This window comes from Ornithorhynchus anatinus, chromosome 3 (assembly GCF_004115215.2).
Source record: "Ornithorhynchus anatinus isolate Pmale09 chromosome 3, mOrnAna1.pri.v4, whole genome shotgun sequence".
Taxonomy (NCBI): Eukaryota; Metazoa; Chordata; class Mammalia; order Monotremata; family Ornithorhynchidae; genus Ornithorhynchus; species Ornithorhynchus anatinus.
This window is the reverse complement of record NC_041730.1, coordinates 81,337,787-81,351,642: the sequence shown is the minus strand read 5'-3', so window position 1 is coordinate 81,351,642 and position 13,856 is coordinate 81,337,787. Positions and strand designations below refer to the sequence as shown.

Genomic DNA, 13,856 nt, shown 5'->3' with positions numbered 1-13,856 from the left:
TCCCCTTCTATTCTCCATCTATACTCACTCCCTTGGAGAACTCATTGTCTCCCATCACTTCAACTATTATCTTTATGTGGTTGACACCCAAATCTATATCTGTATTCTCTCTCCCTCCCTCCACACTCGCATCTCCTCCTGCCTTCAGGACCTCTCTACTTGGATGTCCTCCCACCACCTAAAACTCAACATGTCCAAGACAGAGCTCCTTATCCTCACTCCCACCCCCATCAATGTGGACGCCACAACCATCCTTCCTGTCTCACAAGCCCGCAACCTTGGTGTCATCCTTTACTCTGCCCTCTCATTTGCCCCATATATCCAATCCATCACCAAATCCTGCCTGTCTCCCTTTCCCAACATTGCCAAGATCCTCCCTTTCCTCTCCATTCAAACCGCTACTGCCTTAGTACAAGGACTTATCCTCTCCCAACTGGATTACTGCATCAGCCTCCTTTCTGACCTCCCAACTGCCTGTCTCTCTGCACTTCAGTCCATACTTCACTCCGCTGCCCAGATTATCTTTCTACAGAATCGCCCTGGGCATACCCCCCCCCCCCCCGCAAAAATCTCCAGTGGTTGCCTGTCAACCTCTGTATCAAACAAAAACGACTCACAATTGGCTTCAAAGCTTCCCATCACCTTATCCCTTCTTACCTCACCTTCCTTCTGTCCTACAACCCAACCCGCACACTCCACTCCTGTGGTGCTTACCTTCTCACTGTGCCTCGCCTATCCTGCCGTCGACCTATCCTGGCCCATGTCCTACCTCTGTCCTGGAACACCTCCCTACCTCAAATCTACCAAACAATCACTCTTCCCACATTTCAAAGCCCTACTGAATGCTCTTCTCCTCCAAGAGGTCTTCCCAGACTAAGCCCCCTTTTCCTCAGCTCCTCCTCACTTCTGCATCACCTCGACTTGCTCCCTTTGCTCTCCCCCCTGCTCCACAGCACTTATGTATATATGTATATGTCTATAATTTTATTTATACTGATGCTTGTTTTCTTGTTTTGATGTGTATAAATCTATAATTCTATTTATACTGATGCCTATTTAGTTGTTTGATGTCTGTCTCCCGTCTTCTAGACTGTCAGCCTGGTGTGGGCAGGGATTCTCTCTATTTATTGTTGAATGGTACTTTTCAAGCGAGTGCTCAATAAATACGATTGAATGAATGAAAAAAAGGGATGATTTCCCACTGATAGGTATGACTACAGGTACCGAATCTCCTTTTTTCTGGTGAGCTTCCTGGGGGCAGGGATCATTTATAAGTACAAGTTCCCAGGACAGTGTTCTGCTAAGAATAGGTTCCAGTTGGTGGAGGGAAAGATGCATGTTCATGGTAGGTTTTTGTGTTTTTTTTTTTAAACTTTTGAAAAGTGGCCAAGCCAGAGTGAGATTTTGATTTGTATTACAGCAGAGAGGCTCAGACTCCTCCTTCCTCCTCTTCCCAAGCTCCTTCTCCCCTACTGCTCCTCCACTCTCATGTTTGTGACTAGTAGATGATTCATGATGAGATTGACAAGAAATAAATTCTGGTCACTTAAAGTCTGTGCTCCAGTGACATAAGATATTGATTCTAATATTTTGGAATGTAGAGGGGCCTATTTCCATTCCACTTCCAATTCAACTCTTTTTTTAAATAGTATTTTTTGAGCTCGATGTAGAGGGGTCTATTCCCATTCCACTTCCAATTCAACTCTTTTTTTAAATGGTATTTTTTGAGCTCGTTCTGTGGGCCCAGTGCATGGTACTAAGCTTTTGGGAGAGTACATTATAACAGAATTGGTAGACATGTTCCTTACCCACAAGGAGCTTACAGTCTAAGGGACAGACATTAATTTAAATAGTTTTATCAATTTTCAACCCTTATGAGCACACATATCCTGATTGTTCCTACTGTATTTAAAAAGCACTGTAACCTCATGAAGAATAATATTTATAATACTACTAATAATTGTGGTATTTGTTAGTGCTTTCTATGTGTCAAGCCCTCGGGTAGATACAGGATAATCCAATCATATACAGTTCCAGTCCTGCATGGGATTCCCATATAGTTCCAATCATATATGGGAGGGAGAATAGGTATCGAATCCCCATTTGATAGTAGAGGGAACTAAGTCACAGAGACACTGTGACTTGCCTAAGGCCACACAGCAGGCAAGTGTCAGAACCACGATCAGACCCGGATCTCCTAACTCCCAGGCCCATGCTATTTCTACCAGGCCACGATTTTAATAGGGGTTGAAGAAAATGTTTGAAATTTCCAGGTAAGAGAATGCGTAACATTTTCCCATTCTTTGAGGGAAAGCGTTCTTTACTGTTTTTAGTGTGAACACCTATCAAGATGAAATGTATTCCCAATATTGATTTTTCTCGACAGAAGGCCATAATCCAGTAACCTCTGTCTGCTCTTATTATGTCTCTCCAACTTTGTGTGTTTGCAGGGGTCCCCTACAAGCAGCTGACAGTGGGCGTTCCTAAGGAGATTTTCCAGAATGAGAAGAGAGTGGCTTTATCCCCAGCGGGCGTGCAAGCTTTGGTCAAACAGGGCTTCAATGTCGTGGTGGAATCAGGAGCTGGAGAAGCCTCCAAGTTCTCGGATGATCATTATAGGGCAGCAGGTGCTCAGATTCAGGGGACAAAGGAAGTCCTAGCGTCAGACGTGGTCGTCAAAGTAATTATTGTTCTTTATCTTCCCAGTGTGTCCTCTCCTTATGCTGCCTGGTTCCTCTCTCCAAATAGTTGAATCTTCTCTGTGACTGGACATATAGCTATTCATTATTTAATTTAAGAGATCATTTTTATTCCCCCAGACTGTGTCTGTCTTTAAATTCCCAATAGAAGGACTGTCGTTTCATGTATGTGCTGCCTTCTGGGAGGTGAAGTCTTTTTCCAAAAAAACCTGGGTTTTTTTTGCCGGTGGAAAAGTCACATCCTAGTGGTGTCTGTACTTTTTAAATATTCATGGGTGAGCTTTTATCCTAGGTTTTATGGAAAAGAAAGTCTGATACTGATTAGAGCTCAGCTTGGCACTGAATGTTTGGCAAACTTTGGACCCTCACAAGGCATGATAGTGTAACTCTGCCATGAGGGACTACTTGGAGGAAAAGAAACATGTATGCTCAGGAAGGGGCAGTAAACAGTTTTAATTTCATAGTACTCTTAATGGTTTAAGTTTAGAGCAGCATGAATCACTGTGAGAAGACGATATTGATGGACCAAGTATTTGCCCTGTAGTGGATACTGCCATTCAAGCCAACTGGGTATTGTCTTGTGAGTTTGTACACCTGATGGCAGTAGTCCTATTTAAACTAGCAGAATACAAAATGGTTTAATCCCCTTAAGTAAATTCTGTTTTGTAAATGTAAGTATTCAAACCTTCTTTCAAAAACAATTGAATCTATTAATCTTTGGAAGCTTTAGATGGTAAGAAATGTCAGTAAGAGCTGAGTCAGATGTGAGTCAATTCTTGGTGTTTTTTGTGCATTTTGGAATTTGTATCCACGTTGCAGTTCAGAGTGACGGTAAGTTTGATTTTGTATAAGTGCATAAAGCAAAGTCCCCTGTGCTTGCCCTAAGGCAGGGGATTCCATGCTTAGATGAGCAGTTGACCCTCACTGAGATTAACATGTTGTCGTGGGGGCTTCTTGTTTCCTTGCTGTTATATGTATATCCAGTAGATCTATAATCGAGACTCTCTGTCTTACAGTCATGAGTTCCTGTGAAACATTTAAAAAACAAAATGAAGCAGTAAATCACCAAGTGGTAGCCAATGGAAACACCACATTTTAGTTGGGATTCTTGCTTGCTGGCAAAAAACAAAAGACTCCCTGGTGCTGAAGCTTGTCTCTCTACCAATTCCTGTTCCTTCAGGACCTATGAAAAGGGCTCATTTTACTCATGATTCTGCATAGTACTGCTTTATAATTGGAAACTTCTCTGTTTTATCCTTCAGGTAAGGGCCCCCATGGTCAACCCTGCCCTTGGTGTCCATGAAGCTGATCTCTTTAAGCCATCCGGAACCCTGATTAGTTTCATCTACCCAGCCCAAAACCCAGACTTGTTGGATAAACTTGCAGGAAGAAAATCTACAGTCTTGGCAATGGATCAGGTTCCACGAGTCACCATTGCTCAGGGATATGATGCTCTTAGCTCAATGGCCAACATTGCAGGGTAGGACATGTAATTTCCTGCTAGTTTAACTTCAGCCTAAGTTTTGCAGCCAAAACATTGAAAGCAGCATGGGCCTAATGGAAGGAGCATAGGCTTGGAAATCAGGGACCTCATTTCTAATTCTGGCTCTGTCACTTGCCTGCTGAGTGATGTTGGGCAAGTCATTGTACTTCTTTGGGCCTCAGTTTTCTCATCTCTAAAATGGAGATTTAATACCTGTCTCCCTCCTTAGAGACAAGAACTGTGTCCAATCTGATTATATTGTATCTACTCCCATGCTTAGCAAAGTGCTTGGAGCACAGTAAGCACTTAAACACCACAGTTTTTCTGTAGACTTACTGCTCTTTACACTCAAGAGTGTGTGTGTGTCTGTGTGAGTATGTGTGTGTGTGCGTGTATGTATGGGGTTGGGGTGGGGAGGAGAGAAAGAAATGGGGAAGAATGGCCAGGGTAGATGTCCATCTATTGCTAACAAGTACTCAATGACATTGAGTTTTTCTCTTAGCTTATTTCTCCTTCCACTGTGTGGATTGTTTTTTTATTAAAGGGATGACTTTTCTAGTCTTGTGGGTTTTATGGTGCTAGTGATTTAGACTGTGGTAAAGAGAGATTGTAGCATCACCTCTTCTGAGCATCCATTACAGTGTCATATACACCGTGATATAGGAGAAGACTCATAGAATGCAAGTTATGTAGCATTATCTTCCTCATAACATTTAGCTCTAGAACAGTTGTTACAGCTAGGTTCTACTTTTCAAACTGGTCAGCTTCAGAGGGGAGGTTACAACAGCTTAGGCAGGAAGGGTTGAGGACGATCTCCAAGGTGAGAATGGAAATCTGCCTCTGTGGAAGACCAGTTTAAAGAGCATCAAGGTCATGCTGGTTTTAACAGGAGTCAGGTGCTGGAGGGAGTGAAATTTGAAGCCAAGGGCCCAGTGAAAAACAGTAAATGCGATTGGTTGCAGAAGGCCAGTCATAATAGTGGCAAGGCCATGCTAGTTTTAACAGGAGTCAGGTGCTGAAATGAGTGAAACTGTAAGCCAAGGACCAAGTGAAAAAAATAAAAAGCAGCACCGCTAATGAATTCAGCCCTTGGTAGTAGCAGAGACAAACTGAGGAAAGTCTACATTCATCAGGAGCTTTGAGGGTAATTCCTAATTGTTGCAGACACATTTCTTTTTGACTGGGCAGGGAATTTATCTGTTATTGTTGAATTGTACTCTCCCAACCATTTAGTATGGTGCTCTGCACGCATAAAGCACTCAATAAATGCGATTGACTGACTGATAGGAGTGGGAGCTGGTGGTTTTAGATCTCAGATCCCATTAAATTTTTCTGATTGTTGAAAAGGGCTGCAGGGGAATATAGGACTTTTCAAAAATTCTGTCCCCATTTGAAACAGATGCAATTGTGTGTACATAGGTGAAGTATTGGTGAAGAAAATGTCAATCACATTTCTCTATTTTAATGAAAAAGGGAAAAAGTACATTGTTGAATGTATTATTTGCAAATTCTAAAAACAGATTTTTATGTTCATATTATCCATATTAATGTCATGGTATTTAAGTGCTTACTATGTGCCAAGCACTGTCCTGTTTACTGGGGTAAATGCAAGGTTATCAGTGAATCAATGATATGTACTGAGTGTGTACCATGTGCAGAACACTGTTCTCCCCCGATTAGACTGTAAGCCCGTCAAATGGCAGGGACTGTATCTGTTGCCGACTTGTTCATTCCAAGCGCTTAGTACAGTGCTCTGCACATAGTAAGTGCTCAAATACTATTGAATGAATGAATGAATGAACACTAAACTATGCACTTGACAAATTACAATATATCAGAATTAGCAGACATGTTTCCTGCCCATATTGAGCTTCCAGTTTAAAGGAAACAGCTGAAGAAAGGGTTGGATGACCCATGCGTCGTGACCTTGGCAAGAGTGGGCGGTGTTAGAAGTTTATCAGTTTGGACACAGTCCCTGTCCTACATGGGGCTCAAAGTTTATGTAAGAGGAAGTAGGACTTATTCCCCATTTTACAAATGAGGAAACTGACACACAGTGAATTGACTTGCCCAAGTTTGCACAGCTGGTTGGTGGTAGAGCAGGGATTAGAACCCCAGGCCTCTGACTTTCAGACCCATGCTCTTTCTTCTAGTCCTCTGTTCATGCTGAGGGATTGCATCACATCTGAGGTGTGATTTGATAGCAATGGTGGGAAAATGTTTCCCGAAGAAGTTCATGGGAGAAAAAGCCCCCAAAGAACATGATGACAGGAAAATCTGAAATTTGCACCATTTGCTGCCTTTTTTTCTTCTGTCCTGTACTCTGTTTTGCAGTAATACAAACTCCTGGAGCCATCCTAGTCACAATTCTGTGGCAATGGATCACAGTTCTGTGCCAATGTTTTCACTAAATGCCACTGAAAACTACCACTAAGTAAATGTTTTTGTACACAAAGGTAATCATCGTTGTGGTATTTATTAAGCACTTTACTATTTTCTGAGCAAGCGCTTAGTAGAGTGCCCTGCACTCAGTAAGTACTGTTGATCGAGCACTTTGCTGAGTGCTGGGGTAGATATAATACAGTCAGATCAGGCACAGTCCCTGTCCCATGTAGGGCTCAAAGTCCAAATCTGGTGAGGATTTTAATGAATACTGAACCCAGACTTTTTTGATATATGCAGTGGAAAGCAGGCTGAAATAGACTCCAGAGACAGCTTATGCAGTAAGAACAAAATGTCTTCCCTACCCCCTCCCTTTGTGTCTCCCCCAACCCTATCCATCTCACTACACACAAGGGCAAATCTCATGGTCCGTAGTACTTGGAGGTTGGCCTAGACTGAGATGCAAGTTGTGTGAGGTGTGAGAAAAGCACTCTTCGTCCCTGCAGTAGGTCCAGGAGCTGCTGTGAGGGAGTCGAGGAGAGTTTCTTTTTGGCTCAAGAGGAAACAGTGGGAGGAAGATGAACAGAAGCTGTTTTCTACTCAGGGTTCCTGTCTGCATTTGGTAGTCTTATGTTGACTTGGAGAACAAAGTATGTCGTTTACATGTTTCTGCTGCCTTATATGCCCTTGGCCAGGGCACATGAGCCTATATTTCACTCGGGAACTCCGAGGCCTACTAATTATTCATGAGTATACAGGTAATCCTATGCTTGGTTCTTTTGAAGGAGAAATTTTGAATGAATTGCAAGGCCCATTTGAGACTGTTTTCTTATTTTTGCTGGGATTTTTTTCAGTTGTATTCATGAGCGCTTACTGTGTACAGAGCACTATACTAACCACTTGGAAAGTACAATTCAGCCACAGATAGAGACAATCCCTACCCGAAAATGGGCTCACGGTCTAGAAATGATAGTAGCACTGTTTTCTTACCAGAATACCAGGTCATTTAAAACAGCCACTGCTCCCACTCAATTGGTCACTACATCAGAGCACTGTACTGGATGCCTGCCATTTGCAGAGTATTACACTAGGCTCCTATAATATGCAGAGCACTGTACTGGATTACTTAATATAGTGACTATTAGGCACTCTTGAAGGAATGAATGAGCAGGTTGGGAATTGGGGGTCTCCTAGGTGGTTGGGGAATGTGTCTGCTATATTGTACTCTCCCAAGAATTTAATATAGTGCTCTGCACACATTAAGCACTCAATAAAGAAGAGAGAAGCAGTGTGGCTTAGAGGCAAGAGCTCAGGCATGGGACAGAGGATGTGGGTTCCAATCCTGCCTTTGCCACTTGCATGCTGTGTGACCTTGGGCAAGCCACTTAACTTCTCTGTGCCCCAGTTACCTCATATGTAAAATGGGGATTAAGACTGTGAGCCCCATGTGAGACAGCCTGATTACCTTGTATCTACCCCAGCGCTTAGAACAGTGCCTGGCACAAAGTAAGTGCTTACCAAGTACCATAATTATTAATAATAATAAATACCACTGATTGATTCACTACTCTAGACACAGCCTGGCCTGGGGTCACTGACTGTACTGACCCTGTTGGACATTTCCAATTAATTTATATCCATAAGCCATATGGGCACTTACTGTTTTACCAGAACCACATACTGACCTGATCTAGCTTACTTTCTCCCCTGTGGGCCTCTGTCTCCCCCATGCTTAGCACAGTACTTGGCGCCTAGCATAACTAACTCTGTTGGTTATGTTTTGCTGACCCAGGGCTTGAATACATAGGAAAGTATAGTTCTTCTAAGGTTTTGGGCCTTTTTGTCTTTTCAGGTATAAAGCTGTCGTACTAGCCGCAAACCATTTTGGACGATTTTTCACCGGTCAGATCACAGCTGCTGGGAAAGTTCCCCCAGCTAAGGTGAGTACAGTGAAAGGTCAAGAAACCCAGATCCTGGAGACTCAGTGTCTTAAAGGGGGGATGGAGGGAGTAAATGAGCTTCACCTCTCACACTGTCTGTGAACTGGTGGTACCCATTAGTGTGAATATTTAAGTGAAGCATCTAGAGGGGAACCAATTATATATGATGGCAATTTGAATAGCTTAAGAATTGTACACGTTTTCCCTGAATGCTATTAAGCAGTGTTCAAAAATTCAATTATAGACCAGAAAAACTTCCCATGAACTAAGAGCAGAAGAATTCTGAAATGTGGAATTTCCTCCTGTGGAAGTCTTTAAAAATAGGAGAGAAACCATCTTACATGAGATTAAATGCAGTCCTCTCCTTTGGCAGAGTGTTGGGCTGAATTTCCTCTTGAAGTACTTCCAGTTTCTTTTAGGAGCTCAATAAATACTACTGAATTATTGTTTGCTCAAGGTGAAACAGCCTAGCAAAATTAGAGAAGTACCATCACTTTCTTGTGGATATTCAGTAAGTACTATCAGTTAGTGGTATTTTTTTTATGGTATTTAAGTGCTCACTATGTGCCAGGCACTGTACTAAGCACTGGGGTAGATAAAAGCTAATCAGATTGGACACAGTCCCTGTCCCACATGGGCCTCACCATCTTAATCCCCATTTTACAGCTGAGGTAACTGAGGCCTAGAGAAGTCAAGTGTCTTGCCCAAGTTCCCACAGCAGACAAGTGGTGGAGCCAGGATTAGAATTTAGGTTCTATCCACTAGGCCAGGCTGCTGCTCAGTAGGCCATACTGCTTCTCAACTTTTAGTATAGTACCCTGCACACAGAAAACACTCAATGTTTGGGAGGAGTATAGTATGATAGAGTTGATAACATGATCCCCGCCCTTAGAGAGTTTACAATCTCTTGATTAATGGTTGGTTCAAGGTTAAAATATCTTAACAAAATGAGAGAATTGAGTGATCTTGAATGATCTTCAGTTTCTTGCAAATACTATTAAATACTATATATGGATTGTAACTAGCAAAGTGAAAGGAGCTGAGTGTTTGCACCTATGTGTATATGTTTGAGCTTGTATGCCCCAAGCAACCAGTATAGTGCTCTGCAGACAGTAAGTACCCATTAAGTGTCCCAGGCCCCACTAATTTTCTGAACCATTTTGATCCCTTTTTCACATTCCTTCTCTCATTCTCCATCCCTAATTGATTCCTGGGGACTTCAGTATTCATGTGGATGTTCCCAAGGAGCCTTCCACTGTCTACTCCCTCTCACTCCTCTGCTCCAGTGACTGCCTGCTCTACCCCACTTCACACACCCACCAACTTGGGCACACACTAGATCTTATGATCTCCAGTAACCGTACAATCTGTACCCTTACCAATTCCAAAATTCCTCACTCTGACCATAACCTCCTCACCTGTTCTCTTTCCCATACTGCCACCCCCCCAACAAATCTGTCCTTTTCCCCCACAGAGACCTCCATTCTTTTGACCCCCTCCAGTCTTCTATAGCCATCCTATCCCATTTGGTTTTCATACCCCAAGTACCTTCTCCTGATGCACAATTCAACACACTCAACACCACCCTCTCCACTGCCCTGAACTCCCTTGATCCCCTGTCCCTCTGCCAGTCTCATACCACTAACCTGCAACCCTGGATCACCTCCACAGTTTGCTTCCTCCGCTCCTCTGCCCAAACTGTAGAGTTCTGTGGGAGGAAATCCAGACAACTCTCTGACCTTATCCCCCTGAAACTCATTCTTATCTGCTTCAGTTTAGCCCCCTCCACTACCTGACAACAATACTTCACCTTCCTAATTGGCTCCCTTACCAACTGCTCCCACCAGTTGTTCCAGGCATTTAACTTCTTTTTCAAACCTCCTCTTCCCCCACCTCCACGATCTCTTTCCCCTAATGACCTGGCCATATACTTCCTCAACAAAATTGAAACCATCTGGCATGATCTCCCTAATCGCCCCTGCACCTCTCCAATCCTCCATCTATCTTTCTCCTCCCTCTTTGACTCTTTATATTCCCTGCAGTAACTCAAGATAATAATAATGATGATATTTGTTAAGTGCTTACTATGTGCCAAGCACTGTTCTAAGTGCTGGGCTAGATACAAGGTAAACAGGTTGTCCTATGTGGGGTCACAGTCTTAATCCCCATTTTACAGAAGAGGTAACTGAGGCACAGAGAAGTTGTGTCTTGTCCAAAGTCACACTCTTGCTTCCTCTCTAAATCTCCCTCCACCTGTGCTTCTGACTCTTCATACCTCTTTGAAACACTTGTTCCCTCCCTTCTTCCTTCCTTGACTACCATCTTCAACAGTTTACTCCCTAAGGGCTTCTTCCCCACTGTTTTCAAACATCCTTAGGTATCCCCTGTCCTAAAAAAAAAATCCCTCTCTAGACTCCATGGCTCCCTTCAGTTATTGTCCCATCTCCCTCCTACCACTTCTCTCCAGACCTCTTGAGAGAGTTGTTTACACCTGCCATCTCCACTTCCTCTCCTCCAATTCTCTCCTAGATCTCCTCTAATCTGATTTCCGTCGCCTTCACTCCACAAAAACAGCCCTCTCTAAGGTAACCAATGAACACCTTCCCACCAAATCCAACAGCCTCTACTCCATTCTAAGCCTCCTAGACCTTTTAACCACCTATGACACTGTTAGATCCCCCCAACCTCTCCTTGAAACTTTAACCAGCCTTGGATTCACTGACAATGCCCCTTATTAGTTCTTTTCCTATCTCTCTGATGGCTCCTCAGTTTATCTTGCTGGCTCCTCCTCTGCCTCCCACCCCCTAAATGTGGGAGCCCCTCAAGGCTCAGTTCTGGGTCCCCTAAGCCACTAAGCCACACTGCTTCCTGTCCCGCTCCCGCCTTGATTACTGCATCTGCCTCCTCTCTGACTTCCGGGCCTCCTGTCTCTCCCCACTCTAATCCATACTTCATTCTGCTGCATTTATTATTTATCAGCAAAAATTGTTCAGCCCATGTCTCCCCACTCCTCAATAACCTCCAGTGGTTGACCGTCCACCTCCACATCAAATAGAAACTCCTTACTATTGGCTTTGGAACACTCAATCACTTGACTCTTTCTGCCTCTACTTACTAATCTCCTACTGCAGCCCAACCCACATACTCCGCTTCTCTAGTTCCAATTTACTCACTGGACCCTAATCTCATCTACCTCGCTGCTGAGCCCTTGACCACGTCCTTCCCTTGAGCCTGGACCTCCTTCTCCCTCTGCATACACCAGAGCACCACTCTTTCCACCTTCAGAGCATTATTAAGGTCACATCTATTCCAGGAGCCCTTCCCTGATTAAACCCTCTTTTCCCTGATTTGCTCTCCCTTCTGCATCATCTATGCATTTGGATCTGTGACCTTTGGACATGTGATATTTGCCCCATTCTGAACCCAACAGCACTTATGTACACATCTTTATATGCTATGAATTACTGATTTATTAATATTAATGTCTGTCTCCCCCTCTTGACTGTAAGCTCGCTCTGGGCAGGGAATGTTTCTGCTAATTCTGTTGTATCATACTCTCCCAAGTGCTTACTGTAGTGCTCTGCACATAGTAAGCACTCAATAAATACCACTGATTGAGTGATTGAGAGGTGCTCAATCAGTACCGTTGAGTGAATAAATGACACTGAAATTCTTGCCGAGAGAGAGGTGCCTCAGATGGGAAATTCTACCTCAGATACTAGGACCGTGCAGTCCTATTCCCCAAACTAATACTAATAAAAATAAAACCCCCAAGCCAGGACATTACTCTATCATTTTTTATTTTATAATTCAGAATAACAGATTCTGAAGGAGGCAGTTTTTGGTAACCTCATGGCTGGTTCAGGCTGTAACAAATGAGGTTGTAAAACTTCAAGAAACAGGTGTGAGTGTTTATTTAATCTCCACTTTCTAGCCAGAGAGGGCACCACACAGACCGTAGCTCTGTGCTTACACAAAGGTTTTCTTTGTTGGCCATAATTTCAGTCTAGCCCTGCTTCCTGCTCCTGTTTGATAACCTCTGGGGACTTTTTTACATTCCATGTTCTGCTGGTTGCCCAGTGAGGAACCTTTTATTTCATGCCTTTGTTTCTTATCCTGTGGGAGGTTTCCCTTTTGTCCCACCCCTGCTTCTGCTTAATTGTCCAAGAGTCATGTCTCTCTTGCCACCTCTGCTCTTATTCATTCATTCATCCACTCTGGTAATTATCCAGCGCTTACTATGTGTAAAGCTAATTCCACCCTACAACCTTGTTTCAGGCTGACTCTTTAAACAAGGAGGTGATACATATAGGTGTACTTCCTTTGTGCCTGAGCAGATCACAATGCTAACTCCTTCATCCTCAAAGCATTATAGAGATATGCAAGGTCTGCAGGGTACAAGCAGAAGATTGTAAAGTCCTTGAGGGCAGAGAGCCTGTCACCATACTCTGTTGTTCACTCCCAAGTGATCTGTACAATGCTCTGCAGGAGTCAGCCTAAATAATAATAATGGAATTTGTTAAGCACTTACTATATGCCAGGCACTGTTCTAAGCACTGTGGAACATACAAGATAATCAGGTTGTCCCTACTGGGGCTCACAGCCTTAATCCCCATTTTATAGATGAGGGAACTGAGGCCCAAAGTCACACAGCTGACAAGTGGCGGAGCTGGAATTAGAACTCATGACCTCTGACTTTCAAGTCCAGGCTCTTTCCACTGAGCCACGCTGCTTCTCTAAGTGAATATCACTGATTGATTGATGTGGAAGAAGCTGTACGAGCACCGTGGCGTAGAGAAGCAGCATGGCTTAGTGGAAAGAGCCTGGGCTTGGGAGTCAGAGGTCATGAGTTCGAATCCCGGCTCTGCCACTTGTCAGCCCTGTGACTTTGGGCAAGTCACTTAATTTCTCTGTGCCTCAGTTCCCTCATCTGTAAAATGGGGATTAACTGTGAGCCTCATGTGGGACAACCTGATGACCCTGTATCTCCCCCAGCGCTTAGAACAGTGCTCTGCACATAGTAAGCGCTTAACAAATATCAGCATTATTATTAATGGATAAGATACGGGCCTGAGAGTCAGAAGGCTGTGGGTTCTAATCCCGGCTCCACCACTTAACAGTGTCCTACTCGATTTGCTTGTATCCATCCCATTGCTTAGTTCAGGGAGAAGTAACACGGATAATGGATAGAGCGTGGGCATGGGAGTCAGAGGGCGTGGGTTTGCTTGTGTCCGCCTCAGTGCGTTGTGCAGTGCCTGGCACATAGGAAGCGCTGAACAAATACCACAATTATTATTATTACTACAGTGCCTGGCACACAGTAAGTGCTTAACAAGTACTCTGATTATTTGC

General features: G+C 43.6%; 1 protein-coding gene across 3 annotated transcripts in view; it reads left to right on the top strand.

The window, feature by feature from the left end:
- The window catches only part of NNT (nicotinamide nucleotide transhydrogenase), a 96,694-nt gene that overhangs the window by 23,492 nt on the left and 59,346 nt on the right, over nucleotides 1-13,856 (top strand). For all 3 annotated transcript variants that reach the window (XM_039911501.1, XM_029060077.2, XM_029060076.2), the window contains 3 exons: nucleotides 2,451-2,680; nucleotides 3,962-4,179; nucleotides 8,417-8,504. In XM_039911501.1, coding sequence (XP_039767435.1) covers nucleotides 2,451-2,680; nucleotides 3,962-4,179; nucleotides 8,417-8,504 — 536 coding nt within the window. The remainder of the gene's footprint in view (nucleotides 1-2,450; nucleotides 2,681-3,961; nucleotides 4,180-8,416; nucleotides 8,505-13,856) is intronic.